We start from the raw sequence: 27083 nt of genomic DNA, 5'->3' as shown, positions 1-27083 counted from the left end.
AGACCTGACTCGCCAGATTTACGCGTCCACCAGTGTGAGGATTAGGGTGAGGCAAGCGAGGCGCCCACAGCAGTCAATGTAAGCAGGCGCTTGCAGGAACCTGAGTTCTCTTGCCCCACTTCAGTCGGGGCTCTGGTGTCCGTGATGCATGTACCGTAACTCGGCAGCGTGAACATGCCCGGGCGAGCTTACCTGTGAGCAGCGCCTGCCCTCCCTCCCCTCCCCTCCCCGACCTGCAGGAGGACCTGGAGGACGTCGCCGCCCTGTTACTTTGCTCGGCCTGTGAGGCTCATTTCCAGGTTGCCGTGTACGTGTGTCTGGCCCAGACTCGGTGCGGAAGGCAGGGAGAGGGACTGTGCGCGTGTGCCTGTGGCAGGCCGGGCGGCTCCATATCCGGGCGGCCCCGGTGGGTGGGGCCGCCCCTCCCCCCAGGTCCCGAGGTGGGCTGGGGGAGGGGAGCAGCGCGCGGAGATTCCCTCTCGCCCCTCCGGAGCCGAGAGGGGGCGGCAGAAGGAACGCGAGGGTGACAGGGCGTGCCCACCCTGCGGCGGGCCGCCCCGCAGCGCCCCCCGCCCCCGGGCCTGGGCGGCCGCTGGGACTCGAGAGAAGAGGAAGAGGAACCCGAGGAGGGCTCGCCGAACCGGCCACCCGCTCCGAACTTGCCGAGGAAACTAGTGCGGAGGGAGGGGCCGGGGCCGGGGCCGGGGCCGCGGCAGGAGGAGGGGCGGCCGCAGCTGCATCCAGCCCCGTTGGCTTCCTTCCCAGCTCTCCTTCGCCTCCTCCTCTTCCTCCTGTATGAGTCAGGCATTTCCCGGGGATTTGGAGCAGCCACGCGCGGCCCGGGCGCCGGGAGCTGTAGCAGCAGCCGCCGCGGCCGCCGCCGCCGCCGCGCCGGGAGCTCCAGCGCCGGGGCCGCTACCGCGGCGGGCACCCGCGTTCCCGGCGCGCACGGACCATGGAGAGGGCGGCCCAAGGCGCAGACGGCGGCGGGGGCAGCAACAGCAGCAGCCGCAGCAGCAGCCGCGCCACCTCGGCGGGCTCCTCGCCCTCCTGCTCCCTGGCCGGTCGGGGGGTCTCCAGCCGGTCGGCGGTAGCCGGGCTCGGCGGCGGGGGCAGCCGCAGCAGCCCGGGCTCGGTGGCCGCTAGTCCGTCCGGAGGAGGCGGCCGCAGGAGGGAGCCGGCGCTCGAGGGCGTGCTCAGCAAATACACCAACCTCCTCCAGGGCTGGCAGAACAGGTAACGCGCCCGCCGCCCGCGCCACCGCGCGCCCCTCCCCGCGCGCCGCTCTCGGTGTCTGTGTGTGTGCGTGCGCGACGGTGCCACCGGCCGAGCGGGTGCTGCCTCCGCGGGGGCCCTGCCTGCGACCCGGCTCCTCTCCAGGTGCGGTGTCCGGGATGGGGCGCGCCGTGACCCCACCCCAGCACCGCACCGCAGTGGCGGGGAGGGGGGCGAGAGCCCCGGTTTTCTTCTGTACCGGCACCTGCGGGGACTGGAGTGGCAGGAGGAGCGCGCTGGTCCCAGGGCCCTCTGCCTGCTAGCGGTCTCCCGCACTCCTGAAGAATGGCTGAGAAAGGGAGGCAGAGGGGGCGTGCTTTGTGCCTGGATGGAAAAGCTTTAATACAGCTGGTCCCGTCAGAACAATTCTCTCGGTAATATAGTTCCTTCACAACTTCAGTGTTTTAAAAACACTTCTACCACCACCACCACCACCACCAAAACCTACCACTTCTCAGCGCCTTCTGGAGCGCGTGCTACCTCCTGCCCCGTTGGTGGCTTGAGACCTCCAATCTCTGCAACAGAAGTTTAGTTGTTGTTGTAAATAACCTCTCCCCTTTGGAAATGGGACAGTTTGCTATTTAAATTGTTGTTATTCCCCCCCCCCCCCCTTTAGGTGCTTTCTGAAGTTCTTTGCTTACTCACTTTACCCTCACAGTTGGGAAACCTAGTTATGGCCACGTGGAAGGATGGGGCTGTCCAGGGAAGGGGCTCCCAGCACACTTGCGTTGGTGGTAATATGTGGGGCATAATAGAGAGGATAGTGAGGAAGACTTGGATGGAATAGAGGTGGTACTGCTATTTACAGGTTTTTTTTTTTTTTTTAACTTTGTTTTTCAAAAGTAAGCCAGAGGGAGATACAAATGCCCACACAAGAAGAATGGGGCTTTTTGGAGAGGCTGTTGATGAGATCTTTTGTCTTGCCCCTAATAGCCCTTGGATCTTAGGACTTGGGGTCTTTAAGGACGCTTGTGAAGTTTGAATCACACCCAGGGAGCTCTTGCTTCTCTCTGCTGGTTACACTAGATGACTTGGTGCTTTCTCCCTGCAGATGGATTGGAAATGTACAGATTGCTTCCAGCTGAAACTTTGATCAGACAGTTATTTACATGAAACTCAACTAGGAGGAAGACGACTTCCCAAGTATGGAAGCTGAGTTCTTTCTGTGTAGATATTACAGGCAGAGAACTTTCTGAGTCACCTGGGTTTCCTCGGAGATCTGCTACTATGTCAGTGGAAGTTACACTATAACTTTTGAATCCTTTTATTTCTCAAAATAGGCCTGGTATCTGCTGTTGCCTCTTCCTTTCCCCCGTCAGTTTTTGAAAGCTGAAAAAGAACAGGTAGAGGGTGTAGGATGAGGGAGAGATGAGATGACGAAATCTGATTTCAGTTCTTGGTAATTGTGCCTTGTTGGTGACAGCATCTGGTTTGTGTGTTGTCCATTTTTAATGCTGTCTCTCTCTCTCTCTCTCTCTTTTTTTACAAGTAGCTTATGAGGCCAACAGAGATTTTACCCTGGATTACAGTTGTTTCCCTTGGGGACGGTATTTTACCTGCAATGCATATTAAAGGATTTGTTCTTTGCAGTGGATTTAGGAGGAATTGGAGTCACTCATGCTTTTGTATAATTTTAAATCCACTGGGGTATTTAGGTTATGCCACATTAAGAAGAGACAAAATTGATCATAGTAATAATAGTAATAGTAATAATACTGTCTACGTGATTGCAGGCTACATAGGTGAAATGCACTGCGTATGCCGGTGAGGTCTCATCTTTGTTCAGTTTGTTTACTGTGACCCATAGCTGCCAGTGTTTATTCCTAACCACGGTAGACTCACTATTTTCTCAGTCAACCACCGACTCCAAAAGCATTGTCTCTTTCTAATGGTTAATGTCTCAGTGTCCAGGTCGCTGTTCTCCGCATCCCCGTTCTCTGAGCTGTGGCCGGGGGTCCATTAGTGGTGTGGAGAGAATTTATGATGACTCAGTGATGGCACACTTTCCCTTCTCAAGGGGAGGTCTGGAACAGTGAAAAGGAAAGGAGAAGAGGAGAAAGACAATATATTCACTTATTCATGAGTTTGTTTATTCAGAGACTATTTATTGAGGACCTACTATGTGCCAGGCACTGTTCTCAGAGCTGGAGCTGTTCCAGTGTGCAAAACACACAGGCATCCTCGGCATGAAATAGCGGGGGAGATGCAGAATTAAAAAGTAGAAGGAGTCCAGAGCTCGCTAGTCTGGGGGAATGCCTTGGTACAAATAGCGGGATGACCTGATTCAAAGTACCTTCACTTTTGGACCTCCTGGCATATTCTTTCGGCAGTACTTTTTAAGTTGCCCGCAGTCAGTGACAAATCTCCAGCCACCAAGTCCTTAGCGTGCGTTTCCAGGCGCCATGCCGTTGAGCGCGCCCTTCACCAGCTCCAGGGTGCGGTACCTCTCCCCCGAGAGCAGTTTTTACTCTGACGTCCTCTTGCATGACCTCGAGTTGCTATATAGCATATATCCTAACAGCATCGTATCCGGCTGCGGTTCACTGGTAGCACACGCGGCCGGCCACCACGCCCCGAGGAAGGCAGTTCGGGCCAGAAGATTAACTAGGTGACATAAACAGTGGCCGCGAGAGGGGAGACTGCCTATTGTGGGACACCCTCAAGCCAGGAGAGTACATCCAGAACACTTGGCTCACACTCATTGGCCGAGGGAGTGTGAAACCATCAGAGCATGGCAACATGTGTATGAAGGAGACTGTATAATTCATCATTCCAGCTAAGGAAGACTATTTCGGGGGTGATAGTAGGTGTAGTTCTGTAGGGTGTGGAGGAATAAATGCATCCCAACAGATGAACAAGACAACCTCGGAAGTGGCAGGTGCTGTGAAGATGAAAAAAATACAGCCGACCCGTTGAACAACTAAGGGGTTCGGGGTACCGACCCCTACACAGTCATACATCTTCATATAATTTTCGACTTCTCCAGAACTTTACTACTCATAGCCTACTGTCAACCAAAAGCCTTACCCCTGACATAAATAGTTGATGGACACGTTTTGTCTGTTATATTACAATAAAGTAAGCTGGAGAAAAGAAAATGTTATTCAGAAAATCATAAGGAAGAGAAAATACACTTATGGTACTGCTGTATTTATCTAAAAAAAATCTGTGTATACGTGGACCGGCACAATTGCAACCCCTGTTGTTCAAGGGTCAACTCTATTAAAAAACTGATGAGAAATAAGTATTTGTGGAAATAATTTTGTGTGGATCTCGTGTCTTTACTGCTATTCACATTTTCGTCTAGAGGACTAGCTGTTCACTCATCTTTTGGTTTTCATATGGTGTGAACCAGGGGGCGAGTGAACCCCAAGAGCTAGGAGAGGCAGGCCATTGCCAGATCACATGGTGCCTTGGAGGCCAGGGGGAGAATTTAAGGCTGGGTTCTGGTGGTCCAGAAGGGCTTTAGGCAGAGAGGTGACACTGTCTGATGTGTGCTTTAGAAAGTTCATTCTGGGGGCACCTGCGTGGCTCAGTCTGTTAACCGTCTGCCTTCGGCTCAGATCGTGATTCCAGGGTCTTGGGATCGAGCCCTGCATCAGGCTCCCTACTTGGCAGGGGCCCTGCTTCTCTCTCTCCCTCTGTCTGCCGCTGCCCCTGCTTGTGCACTCTCTCTCTCTCTAAGAAATGAATAAAATCTTAAAACGTTCACTCTGGGTACTATGTGGAGATGAGATGTTCAAAGGGTCAGTCAGATTGGGAAGCAGAGAGACCAATGAGGAGCTCCTTGTGGGGGTCCAGGCAAGAGATGCTGGGGGCTTGCACCTGGGGGACAGGGGAGGTGGAGAAGAAGTGCAGGTCTGGGGTGGGGAGGATAGAAGTTGCTGGTGGGTTAGATGAGAAGGTGAGAGAAAGAGAGGGGCCAAGGAGAACTTTTGAGTTTGCAGCCCTGAGAGACTTGGGACGTTGAGGTGTCCTTTATAGAGATGAGGGTCATGGGGGGCATGTTTGTGGGGAGGAATGAGGGACAACCAGGAGTTCCCTTCGGGCTATGTTCAGTTTGAGATATCTATACCTAGTGAAAAACTGGCTATATGAACTCTCATTTGCTCTAAGGCTAATTTTTTTTAAAAGATTTTTTAAATTTGTCAGAGAGAGAGAGAGAGAGAGACAGAGCACAGGCAGAGGAAGAAGCAGGCTCCCTGCTGACCAAGGAGCCCGATGTGCGGCTGGATCCCAGGACCCCGGGATCATGACGGGAGCTGAAGGCAGACGCTTAACTGACTGAGCCACCCAGGCGTTCCCCTAAGGCTAATTTTAATCTCCAACCCAAATGGAACTATTGTGGGATTGCTCATAACATCAAGTGTTTGAGAAAATAATTTCTAATTGGATCTAGGAAGTGGTATTTAAATATTTGAGGGTCTTCACTGCCGTTCAGTTTTTATTATCTAGAGAAAAGAAGACATTGCAAATATGTAACCCACCTCCAATTATGTGCGTGTGTGTGTGTGTGTGTGTGTGTGTGTGTGCGTGTGTGTGATTGGTGGCGTTGTAAGAACTTTGTAAAGTATTAAAAGGCAAGGAGTGCCCTGGGTGACTCAGTTGGTTAAGCATCTGACTCTTGATTTCGGCTCAGGTCATCATCTCAGGGTCATGAGATCGAGCCCCACATCGTCTGCACGCTCACCAGGGAGTCTGAGGTGCTCTCTCCCCCTCCCCCGCTTATATGCATACTCTCTCTCTAAAATACATAAACAAATCTTAAAAAAAAAATGAAAAGACACATCTTGAAGAGAATAAGTAAGATAAGCATCAGCAAAAGTACACCTCAGGCCAGGAGTGGACATTTATTTAACATAAGAGGAGTGTGGACTCGGGGCCAAACCCCGACATCAATATTTAGTACACGCGTCACCTTGGGCCAGTTCCTTAATTGCTCTGGGCTTCCGTTTTCTCATCTGTTAAATGGAGAAAAGATGTGACCCTTCTCATTAGTTCAGTGTGAAGATTACAGGAGGACACCGGGCTATAAGTGGCTGAGAACAGAGCATAGCAAGATCTGGAGAACTGAAGGCTATTATTGGATCTTCAGTTTGTCCCTCTTAAATGGATCCTTTCTGGTCCATAAAGTGCTTGGTTTATTTTCTGAATGCTGTGGTTACCTGGGACTCCATTAACATAATTATCCCAGAGTTCTTTGGCGAGGATAGGAGGATTTGGTTTTGAAGGGATCATTTTAAAACTTGGAACCCAGCAAACATTTGCATCTACACGGCCAGTGACTTACTCCCCTCCTCCAGCCTCAGATCCCTGTCTCCCTTCCCTGCTCTATTTTCCCCCATAACCACCACCATCTGACACGCTCCGTATTTACTCTGGTCTCTGCACGAGATGTAAGCTCCCTGAGGTCAGAGAGTAATTTGTCTGTCTTATTCACTGCTATATCCCCAGTGTCTAGGACGGAGTCTGGCAAATAATAAGGGTTCAGAAGATACTATCGAATAACTAAGAGACTGAATGAATGACGGAGAAGAAGTTACACCAGGGTTTACTTGTGTTTTGGCCAGTGTCAGCTACTATGACTGTAATTCTTGGTTCTCGGCCTCCTTTTGTAGCCTTGTCACTGAGTTCCTAGGTCTGTCATTTGCCCTGCTCTCTGCCAACCTCAGTCTTTGTCTTCCGGGTCAGCAAGTCTGACTTATCTTGTGACATGCCCACCCTCACTAAGGGCCCAGCACTGCCCACCTAATGTGGGCCTTTAGTGGCCGGATACCCAGGGCCTCCTCTGCATCACTGACGTGCTTTGAGAATGCAGTGTTTAGCCTCTGGTCATGATTTTCCAGGGTTTTGGGGCTACTTGGCTCCTTTAGAAAAGTCGGGAAGAGGGCATATGTTAACTTTTAAAAACCACACTGAATTAAAATGAATGCTTTTTGAGTACTCTGCAAATTTTAGAGGCAGTTGGGGATACCAGGGTTGACAATCACGGCTCTGGGTTTTATGTTCTTGCCCACGTGTACTTCGAAAGTATTCACACATCTTGCTGTCTGGCTTGCCAGACTGTTGTGAGTCTGCATACTCAAATCCTTTAGGGACACTGGATTACTTCACGGACAGTGATAATAAAGGGGTGGTTGCCTAGGTTACAAAACAGCATATAGTATGATTTATTCACTTATGGTTCACAATATTTATTGAGCACCTGCCTGACTTAACCAGTCCCTGCGGGATGTGCTCTTCCCCTCCCTTTGCAAAACATATGCGTATTTGAGCATACCATTGGTTACCATGGTTTTCCTTTGTTGGTGGGATGGTGGGTGATATTATTTCTCCTCTTTTCTTTTTTCCATTATTTTTTTTTCCTGAGGTGAACTTGCATCCTTTTCTGCTGTCCGAAAGTTATAGAGAGAGAAAAAAAAAAAAGCTTTTCACATATCTCTGAATAACTAGTTTTTGAGAGTAAATTTGAAGTCGAACATACGTTCAGAAAAGTACACAACTCGTAAGTGTACATAGTTCCATGGACTTTCATCAATGGAACACACTCAGATCCAGAACCAGCAGCCAGCCCCCTCCCCCACCCTTTACAGTCATTTCCCCTCGTAGGTCTTCCGCTGTTGACTTTCAGCCCCTTGCACGAGCTAGGTCTCTTTTTGAATTTCATATCGTAAAGTGTGTGATCTTCTGTGCCGGGCGTCTAGCTCTTGCCATTATGTTTGCGAGCCCCATCCATGTCGCTGTGTATAACTAGTCTGTGTCGCCTGCTGTTTGGAATTCCCCTGTGTGGATATAGGAAACTCACTGACATTCATCACAGATTGGCATTGGAGCTCTTCCCAGGTTTTGGTCCTCAGGAAAACGCTGCCACGTGTTTTGGAGAACATAGGTATGCATGTCTCTGGGTGTATACCTAGGAGTGAGATCTTGGGTGACGGTGTTGGCAAATGGCCAGCTAATTAGAGGCCGCCAGAGAGTTTTACCAAGTGGTAGTGTCTGTTAATATTCCCCCCAGACGTGCGTGACGGTTCTAGGGGCTCCACAGCCTCATCTACACTGGATGGTGTCTGTTCTTGTTGCAGCCGGTCTGATGGGTGTACGGTGACATCTGATTATGGTTTTAATTCCTTGATGACTAATGAAGTTTAGCGTCTTTTTGTCTGCCGGCTGGCCATTTGGGTTTCACATTATGTTAGGTGCTGTTTAAGCCCTTGATCATTTGTATACTGGGGTATTTGCCTTTTTCATATTGACTTGGGCAAGTTCTTTATATATTGTGGATACGAGTTTGTTGATGGGAATATGTGCACATGCACACGGGCACTGCATACATAGAGAGAGCAGATATCTTCGCTTGTGGTTTGCCAAGTCATCTCTTTAACCAGTGTCTTGATAAATACACATTTTAAATTTTAATATGGTCACATTTAAAATTTTTTTTCCTGGGGCGCCTGGGTGGCTCAGTCGGTGAAGCGTCTGCCTCCGGCTTGAGTCCTGCCTGATGTCAGGGTCCTGGGATCGAGCCCCGCATCAGGCTCCCTGCTCAGCAGGGAGTCTGCCTCTCCCTCTCTCTTTGCCCCTTCCCCCTCACTTGTGCACACAGTCTCTCTCTCTCTCTCTCAAATAAATAAATAAAATCTTAAAAAAAATAAAATTTTTTTCCTTTTATGATTAATTCTTTTTGAGTCCTGTTTAGGAAATCTTTGCCTACCCCACATTCATGAGGCTGTTCTCTGACGTTTTCTTTCAAGAAAAAAAAACCTTTTATTAATTTGAATATTTCTTGGAAGTTCGAATTGCTATTGGAGGGATGTGGACAGCTGGCAAAAACAATACTGGGTTTATGGCTCCCAGTCTCAATTAGTTTCGCACGGCTGTTGTAACATGACAACAAACATGGAGGCTCCCACCAATAGACGTTTACTTTCTCACTGTTCCGGAGGCCAGAGGTCTGAAGTTAGTTCCACTGGGCCAAAATCAAGGTCTTGGCAGGCCCACGCCTTCACTGGGTACGCTAAGGGAAAATGACTTTCTTGCTTCCTCCAGCTTCTGGTGGCTGCCGGCTTTCCTTGGCTCGTAAGGCCTCACTCCAGCTTCTGCCTCTTTCTTCGTGTTGCCCTCTCCTCTGTGTGTGTCAAGTCTCCCTCTTCCTTGCCCTTAGAAGGACTCCTGTGATTGCCTTCAGGGCTCACCCTGACCATCCAGGATCCTCTCCCCATCTTAAAATCCTTGGTTGAATCATAGGTGCCCTAAGCGCTGTCGGGTAACGTTCGCAGGTTCCGGGGATGAGGACGCGGACACCGTGGGGTAGGGTATGGCACTCACAGCCTCCACAGAGTCTCGGTTCTAAAGCTCTGTCTCCCTTCCCCACCCTGCACCGGTTGCCATGGTGACAGCCTTCTCTGTCCTGAAAGGGTTGCTGTCAAGGCTCTAAGTGGGCTGGTCAGGAAGGGTTGCTGGATTCATCCATCTCTGTCTACGAGACAGACCCCTTGGGCAAATGCAAGGTAGGCATTGTTGTGAGGGAAATTCTTTCTAATGCCAGGGAGCAAACCTAGTTTGCTTTCACGGGCAAATCAGACTTTCTTCGGGCTTTCTGTAAATACCATTGAGCAATCACTTTGGAAGTAAGGATACATGTAATAATCCGTGTTTTCCATTTTGTCATCTGAATGACTCATTAGCCTGAGGACTTTTTTTTTAAAGGTATAATTAAATACAATAAAATGCACAGGTCTCAGGTGTTCTGTCTGATGAATTTTGACAATTGTCTGCACCATGTAACCGCTGCTTCAGAAAGGACAGAACATTCTCTGATCCAACACCCCCCCCCCCCATTTCCTTGTGCTCCTTGCCAGTCAGTTCTCCTTGCCCTGCGATCTGTTTCTGATTTTTATCACCATGAATTTTGGGTTCTGTTCTTGGGTTTCATATGGATGGACCCATATAGGATATCCTTTTCAGAGTCTGGTTTATTTCGGTCAGCCTGATGTTCTGAGATTTATCCATGTTGCTGCATCCATCAGTAGATTATAGTTTGGTTGTTGTCATTGTTGAGTAATTACGTTCTGTGGAATGTGTAGCACATTCCAGCATGTGTTAAGTGTTTATGCCGCAGTTTATCCATTCGCTCGTAGGTGGACATTTGGGTTGTTTTCAGTTTTTCGCTATTATCAATAAAACTGCTGTTTGTGTATAAAGTCTTCGTGTGGGCACGTGCTTTTATTTCTCTTGGGTCAATTTCCTAGGGATGGGAATTGCAGGGTCACAGGATAGGAACATGGAGAGACTCCCAAAGTGTTTTCCAGAGTGGCTGAACCATTTCCCACTCCACCAGCACAGTATGAGTGAGCGGGTTGCTCCCCATCCCGGCCGACTTCCGAGAGGGGCAGTCTGTAGGAGCACAGGGTGATGAAGTGGTTAGACCTCCTTGCCATGCCAGCTTAGCCTCTTCTTTGCCAGGTGACCTTGGGCAAGTCACTTAACTCTTCGGGCCCTGGTTTGCTCATCTCTACAATGAGAGTAACCTTGTCGTGTCTTTGTGGGGCTGCTATGGGCGGCAGGTGTAACGCAGTCTGTGCTCAGCAGAAGTCTGTCTCCTGGGAGTCTTACCTTTAAGACCAATGGGTAACTTTGTGGAACCGAGGGGACAAGTTGGTGGTCGTTTTAGACCCCACCTTAGCAAATAGGCAGGTATTTCTAAGCCTTTTCTTCTCTGCGCGGGAACCTAGGTGACCAATTATTTGATTTGCCTCGTGGATAACTGTTTCCCTTTGCTGCTGAGCCTGGGGTTCCTCAGAGTCTGCTCTAGTGGACAGTTGTTTGAAAACCCTGGGAAAAAGAAGAGATGTAGCCTTTGTGTCCCGAAAGGAGGTTTGAAATGATTGTGCCGGAAATGTGGGAGGCTTTCTGCTGCTCTGCCTGGCTCCTGCCTGATGGGATTTGGGGCCCAGCCAAGACAGAATTAAAAAGAAAACCATCCAGAATGTGCTTTTTGATAACCCAGACTGGATCGAATCTGGTCACAGCCCAGAAAGAGAGTGCTTTATTTGTGCCTCGCGCAATGACATCAATAATTATGATAAAATTAGGAAACATTATAACACAGTGCTGTGGCAGGCCTATTCTTTGAAGGTCACAGAAGGCATTTGAGCCATGAATAACTTTTTCATGTTTTTGCTGTAGTTTTTGGAGGGCTATTTATGTTTTTATGTGGTTGTCTCTTTCTATAAATATTTTGACGAAAATATAACAAGTTGAAAGGCAACCAACATCAGTTTTTAACGACGCTTTTCCAGCACGTGTTAAGTGTTTATCTGCAAAGCCAGGTATGTGATCAGTGACCTCTGAGCAGAGGAGGGGTGTGGGACGGACCCCCGAGGAAGCGGTAGGATTCACGTTCCCCCACGTGCGGGTAGACCTGGGGTTCCGCCTGAGCCACTTGTTCAGGGGAGTTGAATGGGTTTGGTGATGGAGACGAGTGACCGTCAGTCGGTCTGCCGTGGTCAGCCCGTCCGAGGCATGGTGGGCTGCTAACCGCACAACGAAAACCACTGCCGCAGTTTTCCCTGGCCTTTTGGTTGTGAAGTAGAATCTGGACAGAATTGGGAAACTTTCCAAGTCCTGAGTAGGCAGGCAGCCCCCAGATACACTCCTCTTTGCTTGTAATTAGGTCTGCTGGAATGTTCCTACCCTACCTATTTGTGGGGCACCTTTTGTGTGTATGCCAAATGCCAGGCGAGACGCTGAGGACGCAGGAATAAGAAGCACAGGCCGTATCTTGAGGAGCTGACAGCCTAAAAAGGGGGTGGGCGAACTCTTCCTTAGAGGGCCAGGTAGTTAATATTTCAGGCTTCTGGGCTGTCCGGTCTCCATGGCAACTGTGCAACGCTGCCATGGTAAACACGTGGGTGCGTCTGTGTTCCAACAAAACTTTATTTACAAAAACAGGTGGTGGGCTGGGGTTAGCCTGTGGGCTGGAGTTTGACCATCCCTGCTCTAAAATGACACCCAGATCCCTTAAGCAAGTAGTGGAGGCAGCCTAGAGTGGTAAATACGGATTCTGTGGTCTGAAAGCCTGGGGCTTTGAATCCTGCCTCAGCTCTTTACTACCTGCTTGGATTTGCACAGGCTGTAACGACCTCTCCGTGCCTCTGTTTCTTTATCTGTGAAATGGGGGGGATATAGTGTCTGTGCCCTAGCATCGTTGCGATCGACTGAGAAGCTACGTGTGAAAGGATTAGGACAGCGACTGGCACTCATTAGATGCCAGCTGCTGTTACCATATGGGTGGTCAGTCTCCCATAAGGGAAACACCTGGCAGTGAGAACATCAGCTCCACCTGGGATGGACGGGAGCGTGGTGGGGGGGGCGGCAGGTGAGCAAGACCTAGGATGTCGAGGAGAGGGGTTCATCACGCAGACAGGAGCCAGGGGAAGGCTTCCGTGGGGGATGGCTTTGTGAGAACAAAGGTTTGGAAGCAGGAAGGAGGAGATAGGATTGTGTGGCTGCAGTGCGAGTTGTAGGTGGGATGGGGCCAGAGGCGAGGCTGTAGAAGCCTCTGTGTGAAGGACCTCTTTCGTGGCCAAGACCACAGGTCAGAAGCTGTCAGTGTTACTAGAAAGGGAAGGAATACATTTGTGGGTGCAGGAAGCATCAGATTTTACATCTGTTATGCAGTTGAATCCTTCAAATGAGATGGGGTATTGCAGATCCGTCCATGCTCTCCTTCTATAGTCACGGAACCCCAGGTTCTAGCTAGATACATATTTGCACCCTTCATTTCCCTCACAGCTAGGGATGGCCATGTGATTATATTCTAGACATAAGCAGAGTTCTCACAAAGTAGTCTTTTGGAACCATCTTTGTACCCTTCTTTCTTTTTCCTTTGCTCTTGGAAGGTAGACCTATGGCTGCAACTGGAATATAGACATGGTGGTTGGAATTCTGGCAACCATCTTGAGGCATGAGGTGACTGAGATGAAAGCCATCAAGACAGAAGAGACTTGGCCTCTGACGATTCTGTTGATCAGAGCCACCTCACAAACCTTGGGCCGCCAACCTCTGGAATTTTCCACAATAGGGAGAATAACCATTTTTTAAAAAAAACGATTCACAGCCAGATCTAAGCCTAACTGATGCAGGTAGAATCTCTATTCTCCAGATGAAGACTGAGGCACATAATGACGTAAGTTGTACAGCCACTAAGTCGTGGAGCCACAGTGTGTCTGACTCCAAAGTATATTTTCTTTCCACATCTCTGAAAGGAACTTGGAGATCTTCAGCCCCCTCATTTCATCGATGAGATCATGGAGGGCTTTGCCTCAGGGTAGACCTATACCGGCTCATTTCACTGCGAGATAATCATTATTCTGTCTTATCCCTCACCCTTGCTCTCCTGCTGTGGCCTTCCCGAAGAAGGGGCCTCGTGTTTTAATTAGTGGTTTCATTTCCCTCCCGCGGGCAGAATGCCTTTCTGGGACTGGTTGATGTCTGGTGGTCTTTTTCCTGGTCAGAAAGCATCACTGCCTTCACATTTCTCCTTAGTAATGACTTCGTTGGCTCGTCTTGTCCTTTCTTCACCTGGGCTTTTAGGGCTGGTGGAGGGGGCTCCTCGGCCCTTTGACTTTGTGTAACACCCGGCACATGAATCTTGATTTACACAGAAGCCTCCCAGTTCATTAAGGTCGGAATGCGGACTTTGGCCGAAAGGGGTCACATGTTTTGAACACACTTTGCTTTTCAGATTCCTGGGTATCTGGGTCCCACCCTATTACTAATACCTTAAAAATGGGCCTCCCGACCCCCTTGGCTAACCATAGAGCGCAGAACTTTTCTGAGTGCATGTTCCAGCTGACTCATTCCGTGGCTCGGTCCCCCAAAAGTTGAACAGGGCAAAAGCCAGTTTGTGCTCGTAAGCACTGTGGAGAGAGCCCTGTTGCACATTTATTATATAGCAGTTCACATTTATGTCGCTCTTTGGACTAGCAAAATTCTTCGTGGTAATTTCTATTAGCCTGGCTGGCGTTCGCTTCTTTATGAGAAGTCTGCCGTTGCTATGTTGGCCCAAAGTGTGTTTTAACCCTCCTGGAGTCACTTCGTAAATTCAGGGTTTCCTGTAACTGAAGTTTTTCTGTCAAACATCCATTTTCACGATTCCTTCGGAGTCCGCTGAAACTCAGGAAAATAGTGTGAAATAATGGCCCAAACTCCAGAGTGTTTCCTCACGCTTGAATAAGAAGATAGGCCATTTTTATGGGGTAGACATAAAGATACTTCAGAAAATCTTCGTATTGAAGAAAGAGGAGATCAAGTTGAAGTCTGGATAGTGTTTTTGAACAAGAGCAAAGCGTGACCTTGCTTGGAGGAGGCCAAGTTGTAGTTATTCATATCATGGAATTGTCCGAATTTCTGTTTATCTAAACACTTGTTTCCTTTTCCTTTCTAGCATTGGAGCACTTATTGGTATTTTTAGTGTTTTTGTTTTGTTTGTTTCCGTCTTCATTTTTGCTTTGTTTTTGAGTTCGAAACTATAAAGTCCCTTCATGACATACAAAGCGTACATTTTGTACCAATTAAATAGAACTCGTGATCTGATATTTTCTTTTCCTACAAATGATAATATTAGGCAATTGGAAAATGTGTATGACGTCTGTAGGTAATAGTACTGTATCCTTGTAAATTATTTGATTTCAGTATTGGTACACGGAAGTTCTTAGGGGCAAAGGGGCATTATGTTGGCAGCTTACTCTCAAGAAACGTGTACACGTATATATAGAGAAAATGATGAAACAGCCGTAGTAAAAGGTTAATAGTTCTTTAGTGATAAATAATTCTCTGTACTACTCTTGTAACTTTTCTATATATTGGAAATTACATGAAGAAGTTAACAAAAATTCCTTTAGTCTATTTAAAAAAAAGGCTCTGGGGCCTGAAGTATATACTTCCTGGCTGCATGTAGCGTATCTCTAATGGTTAATAGGGCTAATGAATCCAGCCTGCCCTAATGCTAGTCTTCTAAAGCGGCCGCTGGGGCACCTACTCTGTAAGGGTTGTTTGAGACCAGTCTAGAAGATGCTCCAGGTACGGTAAAAATGATTCTTAGGCTACTCAGTGCAATGAGGCTGACTGAATTTGTTGGTGTCTGTGAGCAGGTGTCCATTAAACTAGGTAAAGCTGGCATATTTGCAAGCTTACCAAAAGACGATGAAAGCAGAAGCATGGGAGATTTGTGTTTTGATCCCTTCCCTGTTTCGTGGTCTTATCTCATCTGAATGTCAACCAGTTTTGTCATCTGTCAACCTGATGAAGTGGGAAGCATATTGCTTGTTCGTCTTTATTCCAATATCGGAAAATGAGAATGAATTACCATTTGTATGCATTTTTAAACCTGCAACTTTTTCTGTAATTTTTTTATGTAGAATTGTGGTGACACTTGTTTTAAAATGGCCTGTAAAGCCTTTGTTGAACACAGAGGACGCGGTGTCTTGGGGATTTTTGTGCGGTGACGGGCCAGTTTCTGCGAGCAGCCTCTGTGTGCCGTTAGTGGCCCCACGGCTGAAGACTTTGGGACTGGAAGTCAGTTCAAGTCTTTCCTCAGGGTCAATCTGGGAGACGTTTGTAGTTAAATGGTTATTCAGTTGCCTCTTGGAGTCCAAGGTTCATGGAGTGGTCTTCTGATGGAGGAGGTCTGCCTTGTCAGTGTTTTGCTCTCTCTTTTTAAAATATCGGGGCCCCCTCTGTCACTTCTCTGTGCTCTGGTAGATCAGATGGGTGCTCTCCAGGGAGCCCCAGCAGCGTGAGCTTTCCCACTGACCAGGCGGGGTGGTGGCAATGTGCTTCCTGGGAGGCACTGCAGATGGGCTGCTCGGAAAGGACCAGATGTTCTTTTCTTGTTATATAGCCACAGCAGTGGCAAGAACTTCTAAACCTGACCCCGATAACCTTTTCATTCTAGCCTCTCTGAATTGCAATAAGAGAAAGCAAAGAGCAAAACAAGGAAAACTCAGGCTTTCCGAGGGTTGGGAAGGCCATGCAATTGGCCAAGTTGATGGGGTTTTATTCCCACTTCCATTCCTGGTTGGGCTAACTCTGCCACCCACGATCACTGCCTGGTAAGACGGTGTGCTGAGGACGGCAAAGGGTCTTGCCCTCATCAGTGAGCGGAGATGGAAGGAGAAGGAGCCACCAGTTCCTTGGACACACCAGTAAACCTCTCGAAGCCTAATTTCTTCATTCGTAAGATTAGGCTACGGAGAATACCTACTTTGTAGGGTCGCTGTGGGGGTTAAGTTAAATGAGTTAATATTTGTCAAGTGCAAGGGCCAGTGTGTGGCACATAGTAAGCACTATGCAAATTTTAAGAAATGAAATAAAAATGGAGCAGCATGAGCTCTCTGCATTCCTACCCAGAGCCGGAAGGAGTTTCCGTGCCCTGGCTTTGGATGTGCACGGTTAATTTGACTTGTCTTCTCTCATCTCACAGAGCACGTTATGTATGCCACAGGAGCACAGCTCGCCTCTTCACGATGTGTGTCGTGAAATGTGGTTTTCTTGCTTATTAAAAAAATAGATATTTCCTCCCATTTCATAGGTTGCCTTTCCGCTGTGTTGATTGTGTCCTTTGACGCACAAAATTTTTAAAATTTGCAGTAGTCCCATTCATCTATTTTTGCTTTTGTTGCCTGTGCTTCTGGTGTGATATCCAAGAAATCACTGCCAAGTCCAAGGTCAGGAAGTTTTCTCCTGTGTTTTCTTCTAGGCGTGTTACCGTTTTATGTCTTAGTCCATTTTGTCCATGGTGTAAGTTAAGGGCCCAACTTCATTCTTGTGCATGTGGACACCCAGTTTTCCCAACACCATTTTCCTTTTCCTGTTGGTATTTTTGGCGTTCTTGTCAAAGATCATTCGACCATCCATGCAAACTGTACAACACATGGGCGCTCTATTCTGTTTCATTGGTCTACTTGTCTGTCTCTATGCTAGCGCCATATTGTTTTGATTACTGTAGCTTTGTTTTGAATGTTTTTTTTTTTTTTTTAAGATTTTATTTATTTGAGAGAGAGAGCGAGAGAGAGTGAGCATGAGCAGGAAGGAAGGGCAGAGGAGAGGGGAAGCAGACTCCCTGCCTAGCAGGGAGCGTGATGCAGGACTTAATCCCAGGACCCTGCGATCATGACCTGAGCTGAAGGCAGGTGCACAATCAACTGAGCCACCCAGGCGCCCCTTGAGTATGTTTTGAATTCAGGAAGTGTGAGTCCTTCAAATTTGCTCTTCTATTTCAAAATTGTTTTGGCTCTTCAGGGTCCTTTGGGATTCCCTATGAATTTGGGATGAATTTTTCTATTTCTGCAAAAAAATGCCACTGGGAATTTGATAGGGATTGACTCTGTAGATCGCTCTGGGAAGGACATCTTAACAATATTAAGTCTTCTGATCCAAAGACACTTGGAATGGCTTCCCATTTCTTTGTGTCTTCAATTTCTTTCAGAAATTATAGTTTTTAGTGTACAAGTCTTTGGTTCTTTGGTTAAGTTTATTTCTAAGTATTTTATTCTTTTTGATGCTATTATAAAGAATAGTTTCTTTTTTAAGAAAATTATTATTTAAGTATGTGTGATATACAATGTTGTATTAGTTTCAGGTGCACAACATGGTGATTCAACACTTCTAAACATTATACAAAGCTCACCACAGTAAGTGTAGTCACCATCTGTCACCATACAACGTTATTACAGTATTATTGGGTATATTCCTTATGCTGTACTTTTCGTCTCCATGACTGACTTACTGGGAGTTTGTACCTCCTGATCCCCATCATCTGTTTCACCCACCCCCCTGCCCACCTCCCCTCTGGCAACCACAGTTTGTTCTCTCTATATATGAGTTTCTACTTATTTATTTATTTTTTTACAGATTTTATTTACTTATTTGACAGAGAGAGAGACAGCCAGCGAGAGAGGGAACACAAGCAGGGGGAGTGGGAGAGGAAGAAGCAGGCTCGTAGAGGAAGAGCCTGATGTGGGACTCCATCCCACAACGCCGGGATCATGCCCTGAGCCGAAGGCAGATGCTTAACCGCTGTGCCACCCAGGCGCCCCTCTACTTATTTTTTGTTTATTCATTTGTTTTTTTTTTGGATTCCACATATAAATGAAGTCATATGATATTTGTCTTTCTCTGTCAGATTTACTTCACTTAGCATAGTACCCTCTGGAACCATCTGTGTTGTTGCAAATGGGAAGATCTCCTTTTTTATGGTTGAGTAATATTCCTGTGTGTGTGTGTGTGTGTGTGTGTGTGTGTGTGTGTGCGCGCGCACACGTGCGCACATGTACCACATCTTCTTTATCTATCCATTTATTGATGGACGGTAACTTTGCTTCCATATCAAATAATGCTGCAATGAACATAGGCGTGCATATATCTTTCCAAATTAGTGTTTTTGTTTTTTTGGTAAATACCCAGTGAAACTACTGAATCGTATAGTGTCTCTAGTTTTAGTTTTTTAGGAAACTTCCATACTGTTTTCCACAGTGATTGCACCAGTATAAAAATTCCCACCAACAGTGCACAAGGGTTCCCTTTTCTCTACATCATCTCCAACACTTGTTATTTTTTGTCTTTTTGATACTAGCCATTTCGACTCGTGTGAGGTGACATTTCCTTTTGGTTTTGATTTGCATATTCCTGATGATGAGTGATGTTGAGCATCTTTTCATGTGTCTGTTGGCCATCTGGATGTCTTCTTTGGAGAAATGTCTGTTCAGGTTTTCTGCCCATTTTTGAATCAAATTATTTGGGTCTTTTTTTTTTTTTTTTGGTGTCAGGTTATGTAAGTTCTTTAGGTATTTTTGTATATTAACCCTTTATCAGATACGTCATTTGTAAATATCTTCCATTCACTGGTTGCTTTTTTTACCTTGTTGATGGTGCCCTTTGCTGTGCAAAAGCTTTTTATTTTGGTGTAGTCCCAGTAGTTTATTTTTGCTTTTGTTTCTCTTGCCTGAGGAGACATATCCATAAATATGTTGCTAAGGCTAATGTCCAAGAGATTACTGCCTATATTTTGAAAAATTTTTTAAATATTTTATTTATTTATTTGAGAGAGACAGTGAGAGAAAGAGAGAGAGAGCGTGCATAAGCTGGGAGAGAGGCAGAGGGAGAGGGAGAAGCAAGCTTCCCCCTGAGCAACTCAATCCCAGGACCCTGGGATCATGACCTGAGCCGAAGGCAGATGCTTAACTGGCTGAGCCACCCAGGTGCCCCGTGGAATTGTTTTCTTAATTTCCTTTTGCAATTGTTCATTTCTAGTGTGTATAGAAATAAAAACCGATTTTTGTGTGTTGATTTTGTATCCTGCAACTTTGCTAAATTCATTTACTCGTTCTAACAAATGTTTTCGCGTGGGATATTTAGGGGTTTCTATACATACGAACATGCCATTTGCAAACAGGTACTTGTACTTCTCCCTTTCAATGTGGATCTGTTTTATTTCTTTTTCTAGTGTGATTGCTCTGGCTGGGACTTCTAATACTCTGCTGAATAAAAAGCGAGAGTGGGCACGCTTGCCTTCCTCCTGACCCGAAAAGGCAAGGTTTCAGCCTTTCACCATGGGATAGGATGGTAGCTGTGGACTTGACATAAATGACCTTTATGATGCTACGGAGCTTCCTTCTAGTTCTAGTTTGTCAAGTGTTTTATTATACAAGGCTCTGCTGTTTGTTTTTATAAATAAGGTGTTACTGAAACATCCTCGTGCCTGTTTGCTTACATATTGTCTATGTCTGCTCTCACTGGACAATGACAAAGTTGAGTGTGGAGACAGGGACTTTGTGGCCAGCAGAGACTAAAGTGTTTACTATGTGGCCCTTTACTGAGCCCTGCTTTCAACTAGGACTGCGGTAGCTTACACTGACTGATTTTTGAATTTTGAAACAGCCTTGCTATCCTGGGATAAACCTTACTTGGTTATGGCATATTCTTCTTCTTTTTTTAATGTGGCTGGGTTCAATCTTCTAATATTTTGTTAAGGATTTTTGCATCTATGTTTATGAGAGTTATCTGTTTGTAGTTTTCTTATACTGTCTTTGTCTGGTTTTGGTATCAGGGTAGTGCTGGCCTTAGAATGAGGTAGACAGTGTCCCTCCTGTTATATTTTATGGAAGGAATTGTGTAGAGTTGGTGTTATTTCTTCTATAAATATTTGGTAGAAATCACCAGGGAAACCATCTGGTCTGGAGCTTTCTTTTTGGAAAGGTTTGTAACTACAAAGTCAACTTCTTTATACCCAGCTGATCTGTTGCATCTTGGGCGTGTTTCGGTAATTCATGCTCTTTTGAGGAATTGGTCCATTTCTTATAAATTGTCAAATTTATAGTTGAGCTGCTCGACGTATTCCCTTATTACCCTTTTAATATATTTGAGGCCTCTAATGATATTCCCTCTTTCTTCTTCTGATATTGGTAGTATGTATCTTCTTTCTTTTCGTCTTTGTTTGTCTTACCAAGAGGTTTATCGATTTATTGATCTTACTAAGAACGAGCTTTTTTGTTTCATTGATGGTATTTATTATTTTTTATTTTTAAATATTTTATTTTATTATTTATTTATTTTTAAAAAGATTTATTAATTTACTTATTTGAGAGAGAGAAAGTGTGAGGTGGGGGAGGCGCAGAGGGAAAGGTAGAAGAGAGAATGTCAGGCAGACTCCCCGCTGAGCACAGAGCCGAGTGCAGGTTAGATCTCATGCCCCCGAGATCATGACCTGAGCCGAAATCAAGAGCTGGTCACTTAACTGACTGAACCACCCAGGTGCCTCTAAAGATTTTATTTTTAAGTAATCTCTACGCCCAGTGTGGGGCTTGAACCCAAAACCACAAGATAAAGAATCATATTCTCCACTGACTGAGCCAGCCAGGTGTCCCTATTTTTTTTCAATGTAATTGATGTTTTTTTTTAAGATTTTATTTATTTATTTAAGAGAGAGAGCATGCGCAAGCATGCTGGCTGGGGGAGGAACAGAGGGAGAGGGACAAGCGGACTCCGTGCTGAGTTGGAGCCTGATGTGGGGCTCGATCCCATGACCCTGACATCATGACCTGAGCTGAAATCAAGAGTCCAGTGCTTCACTGACTAAGCCACCCAGGTGCCCCTCAATGTAATTGATTTCTGCTCTAATATTTTTTATTCTTCTGTTTTTTATGTTTTGTTTCTCCTTTTCCTACTTTTTTTTTAAGGCCGAAGCTTAAATTATTGTTATTTTTTTTTTATAATGTAAATATTACATTATAATGTAAACATATAGAATGCTATAGATTTCCCTCTAACCACTGCTTTCGTTGCCCTCACAAAGTTTGATATATTCATTTTTCATTTTGGTTCAAAATATTTTCTTTATTTCCAATGGCTCTTTCTTTTTGAGTCATGAATTATTTAGAAGTATGTTAATTTCCAAGTGTTTGAAGATTTTTCTGTTATCTTTCAGTTACTCCTTTCTCTTGTGGTCAGAGAACATATTTTCTATTATTTCATTTCTTTTAATTTTGTTACAGGTTGTTTTATGACTTACATTCCATGTATACATGGAGAGAAATATGTATTCTGTTGTCATTGGGGGAATTGTTTTCAAAATGTCAGTTAGATCCAGTTTGTTGACGTTCCGTTCTTCTATGTCCTGACTGATTTTTTAAAAAAATTTATTTTATGATTTTGGAGCTGTGGTCGAGAAAGAAAGCACAGCCCCTGCTCACAGTAAGTTGTATGTATTCAGGTTTTCCCCTTTCCCACACTGCCCTATTTTTATATTTAATGTTCCTGTGGAAGGAACTGTTAGACAATCCAAGCTCATCTCCCTTTTTCTGAGAGCGATTTACCTGTATCCCTTAAGACTTCCACTCTAGATTTGAATATGCAGAATCTTCCATAATATTCTGAGCTTATTGTGTGGCCAGGGTGGACCCTAGCTAGACTAAGTCTGTAGAAGGGCCAGCTAGAGGTTTTGGGTCTTTGTTTAGACCTGACCCCCCTGAGGAGCCTGAGCTGAACTGGGGTCTGATCTCTTTTCACGCAGGTAACACCTTGCTCTTTGTTCTTCTTACGCCCAGCCCAGGCTGTGAGCAATTTTACACCATGCATTCTCAATGGGGCAGTAAAAATTGGTTCCCAGGGTGGTAATAGTAAAAATATCTTACTCTTTTTATGTATAAAGGACAGAGATAGATACAGTATATAAATGTATCTATTAATTTCATTGGGGGTGCTCTCTGTAAGATATAAACATATATCTTATATTAATTTTATGTGGGTGCTGCTAGGGAAAAATGGTCAAAAAATGCTCCTTCAGGGACTGATAATGATAAAATGGTTGAGAAATACTGCCTTATGCTGAAGATGCCGAGAGAGGTGCTGAGCGGGAGGGTCCCACAGATTCGAACAGGTTCTAATTGAGGGGGAATGGAAGGTGGTGCCACAGAATTTTACAAGAAAATATTTTTATCCAGAGATTTTCAGTGACTGGAACAAAAGGAAATAGGACCGAATCATATCATGGAGAAGTCAGGTTAAATGTGAGGCAGCTATAGCTGTCAGAGAGCTTCATTAAATCATAGAGGAAGGAGTTTAAAATAATGAGGATTTCCTTCTGCCTGGAGTCCTGTGGGAAAGGTCCTGTGAAAAGCCGGGGAGTTAGCCAGGTCTCCGCAGGTGCTGTCAGTCCATTGAGTGGTTGAGGAGGGAGCCTTCCAATTGGTATTTTCAAACCCATGGGGCGCCTGGGTGGTGCAGTTGGTTAAGCTTTCGACCCTTGGTTTTGGCTCAGGTCATGATCTCAGGGTCATGACATCGAGCCCCGTGTCAGGCTCCATGCGGAGCGCGGGGTCTGTTTGAGATTCTGTCTCCCTCTGCCCCTCCTGCTCGTGCTCTCTCTCTAAAATAAATAAATAAGTCTTAAAAACAAAACAAAAACAAACCCAGGCACCATTTGGACAGTCGGCAACATTTGAGTACGACTTTATCATAGGTCATACTATTGAATCAGCGTGAAACTCCCAGGGACTGATAATTGTACTGTGATTATATAAGAGAATGTTCTCATTCTTGGATAATACATAATGAAGTATTTAGGGATAAAAGGAGATGTCTACAACTCACTCACAAATGGTTCCAGAAAAACTACATAAGGAGAGAGGAAGAGGAGGGAGCTGGACAGGGGTGTGGATGGAGGGGAGGGGAGGAGGGGGGAGAAGGGAAGGGGAAGAGGGAGAGAGAGAGAGAGAGAGTGGGAGCTAGAGCGCATGATAAATCAGATGTGCCAGAACACCAGTAATGGTTGAATCTGGTGGAGGGACGTTCAGAAGTTCTTTGTAATATTCTTGCAACTCTTCTTCAAGTTTGAATCGTTTCAAAGTACAAAGGAAAACATAAAAAGGAAACAAGAAAACACATGCTCCTTTGAGAAATGCAAGTCACACCATGTCCCGTAATGTTACTAGAACTTGCCCAATCGTGGAGTAGCTTGACTGAGAGCAGGTGGTTGTATCGTAGGACCCAGGGGAGCGGATGTTAGACCTGAGTTCTGGCACGGCGCCTGGCACATAGTAGGCACTTGATAAATACTTGTTTGAATGAAGGAAATCAGAGCAGCCGTGACTTTGGAGTGGGCTTTTCCCATAGCACAGGGGCCTTGCACTTCACGGCTTTGGATGCGCTTCCCCGGACGGGCCTTTCTGCGCCCCCGGACTTCATGAAAATCACCAAATGGAAAAGTTTTGTTGCAGGGACCTTGCATCACAATTAGTGTAATGGAAGAAATTGAAGCCCTAATTTTAGACTTCTTGCTGGTAAAGGCACCCTGAGGGATGAGGCAGAACATTTATGACATTTCTCCTGTATTGGTTCCCATTTAAAAAGTACGAAATCCCCCCCCAGAAGTGTTTAGGTAGAAGCTAAATTTTTAGCTGGTAAAATATGGTAAAATATATATCACATGAAATTGATCATTTTAACCACAGTTCAGTGGCATTAAGTACATCCATGTGATTGTGAAACCAGCATCACTGTCTGTCTCCAGAACTTCTCATCCTCCCACACTGAAACTCTGTATCATTAGACAGCAATTTTGTAGGGGCGCCTGGGTGGCTCAGTCAGGTCATGATCCCTCTGCCTCTGCCTGCCACGCCCCCTGCTCCTGCTCTCTCTGTCAAATACGTAAGTAAAATCTTTAAAAAAACCCAATAATTTTGTAATTTTTATTTGTTTAGCAAACCATCTATTCTATAGAATTATACCTGCTACCTTTGTTAATCGTAGGCTGCAAGACCCACATCTAAAATTGGTGGCACCCAAATTATGGAACTTAAATTTAATTAATCGTCTTGAAGGGAAACACATAGGAATTTAACATGTACATCCTCTGCCAGTTTACACAAATTAACTTTGCCTAAAGATTATAACTTATACACTATAATGTATACTGTTTAAAATAAAATTGAAGAATTCTAAGGATTTAATTTTTTTTTTTTTTAAGTAGGTTCCGTGCCCAACGTGGGGTTTGAACTCACAAGCCTGAGATTAAGAGTCATGTGCTCTATCGACTGAGCCAGCCGGGTGCCCCTTAAAAAAACCCTTAAAATTAACCTTATGGAGGCATAATTAACAGCAAACGTACCTATTTTCAGGGTATACTTTGATGACTTCTCTATCTTTTTCTAAATATAGAAACCATTACCTTTTTAAACGTTATTCTCTATTTCAATAACTTATTTTTTCCTAGTTATAAAGGTGTTATTTCATGCTCCTCAGAGAAAACTTGGAAAATTCAGGAAAGACTAAAGAGAAAACAAGAGACAGTCATAATTGCCCAGCCCCCCACAAACATTATTAGTACTGTATTCTCTTTCTTTAAAAATAGACTATTATGGATAAATGAGTCAAGAACTGTTTCCAAGGTAATAATTTCAAAATATCTTCATCTTAGATTACATTTTCCTAACAAACACTGTTACTTTAAAAAGTCAGGAAGTCTCACTGGCTTAGATTTCAAGTGTTCAACATAGTTTTTGGCTTGTCACAGGTGCTCTCTTGACAAGAACGGGATGGTCTCCGCTACACCACGGAGTCGTATCCACTCCACCACATGGAAGGCTCGTGGGCGCACCGTAGGAAGTGTCTCCCAAAGGTCAAATACGATCTTTTGAGGGCCAGGGTCCTCAAAGACAGTCTCAGCAGTTACAGCCCCGAATCGCAGAGCCTCAGGAGCCGAGGAGCGTAGAAGGAGACAAATGGGCTGCGTTTGTCAACAAGACAAGGTTCAGGCTAGAGCTGCTTCCAAGCCATCGAAGCATATTCTGTCCTAAAGAACTGCTAGGAAACATCAGCCCACAGAGGGAAGTCTCAGATTTTTAATGCAGTCTAATCAAATTGAGCTAGCTACCTTCCCGAATTTACAAGTGCATATTCTGTTCGCACGGCATCATAGACCGTGTGCTGTCTGCTGATAGATTAGAAGCCGGCCTGAGGGCTGGTTCTTTATTCACAACCTGGAAAATAAAATAAAACCAACTTTGGCTACTGGAAGCTACTATGAAACCGAGTTTCTTTGCCATGTGTTAGAGGAAATTAGCATCAGACTCAGAGATAAGATAACGTAAACACAATCTTTTAATACCCTGGGAACACAGGTTCAAGAAAAACTCTCTGCACATTTTGAAGGGTTTCTCCCTCCCTCAAAACAGCTAATAAATAAACCAGAACATCAAGTGAATCTCAGGACGTTGGCCAGATAATGAGAAGCCAGTGTGGGTTTTCTTTGCTATATAACAGAACTGCAGGGTATCAAGACTGAATTTAGCCATTACTTTTTCTGGAGTTTTCCCAAAACTGTCTAAGGAGCAGAGATCCTGTTTCTAGTTCGGACCACCATAAACTCAGAGTATAACTGAATTAACCCTTTGGGGCTGTTTCCTCGCCTGTAAAATGAGGGTGGGGCAAGTTCATCTCGGGGCCCCAGAATAACTCCCCACGAAGGAAAGTGTTAGCCTCCCACTCCCTTTTACTGTTAAGCAGTTTTTATTTATTTTGGAAAACGCTTTCGGAAAAAGGACATAGGTAAAAAAATCAGGATTATTCCGGAGTTGTGACCTGTGGCCACAAGGCTGTTCAAATTCAGGTCCTCTCAAAATGCAGAGAACGAAAGCTACCCATCAGTTACAAAAATAAAACTCTCCCTGTGGTCTGATGTGGTCTGCTGTAAAACTGTTCTTCCAAACTTCCCGAGACAGAAAGGACTGTCTTAGCACGGTGCTGAATGTTTAAGAAATTATAGGCAAAAAAAGCTTCCGTGAGCGATAAACAGCTCCAGATCCAGGGATCCTGTGAACAGGGAGCCTCAGCGGTCCCTTCCTGAACTTGTTTTGGGTTTTATTAACCTTCTGCTAAAAGGTAGTTTCTCCCTATAGCCCGGGATGCCAGAGATCCCACATAAAATAAGGCAAGTATCAGCCATCCTCGGCCTGCCGTTCAGATCCTCAGCTACACTCCCCCGCTCCGCAGCATGATGGACAATCAAATCAGAACGCTGCATTCAGTTCACATTCAAGATAACAAGAGCATTTGCATCCATTAGGATTACAAACAAGACTATAGGAATGAGACACGTGATAGGGGAAACCCGTTTAAATATTTTGTCGTCTGGCCGAATTCCTGATTCAGGTCCAACTGACCTGAATGAGAAAGCAAGGCTAGCTTGGCCACCATAAAACTACAAGCTGGTTGGCGTACTGCGGGCCCTCCCCAGCGGAAGACTACCCATT

At 45.6% G+C, this 27083-nt stretch overlaps 1 protein-coding gene across 2 annotated transcripts in view; it reads left to right on the top strand.

Annotated features, from left to right (window-relative positions):
- The first annotated feature begins 323 nt into the window (after positions 1-323).
- OSBPL10 (oxysterol binding protein like 10) overlaps positions 324-27083 on the top strand; it is a 292041-nt gene continuing 265281 nt past the window's right edge. The window contains exon 1 of one of the 2 annotated variants that reach the window (XM_026496853.4): positions 324-1236. In XM_026496853.4, coding sequence (XP_026352638.2) covers positions 956-1236 — 281 coding nt within the window. In that variant the 5' untranslated portion in view covers positions 324-955. The remainder of the gene's footprint in view (positions 1237-27083) is intronic. The other variant, XM_026496850.4, reaches the window with a different exon arrangement.

Source organism: Ursus arctos, unplaced genomic scaffold (genome assembly GCF_023065955.2).
Source record: "Ursus arctos isolate Adak ecotype North America unplaced genomic scaffold, UrsArc2.0 scaffold_20, whole genome shotgun sequence".
Lineage (NCBI taxonomy): Eukaryota > Metazoa > Chordata > Mammalia > Carnivora > Ursidae > Ursus > Ursus arctos.
The sequence above is the reverse complement of the archived record's forward strand: the minus strand, read 5'-3'. Positions and strand labels throughout refer to the sequence as shown.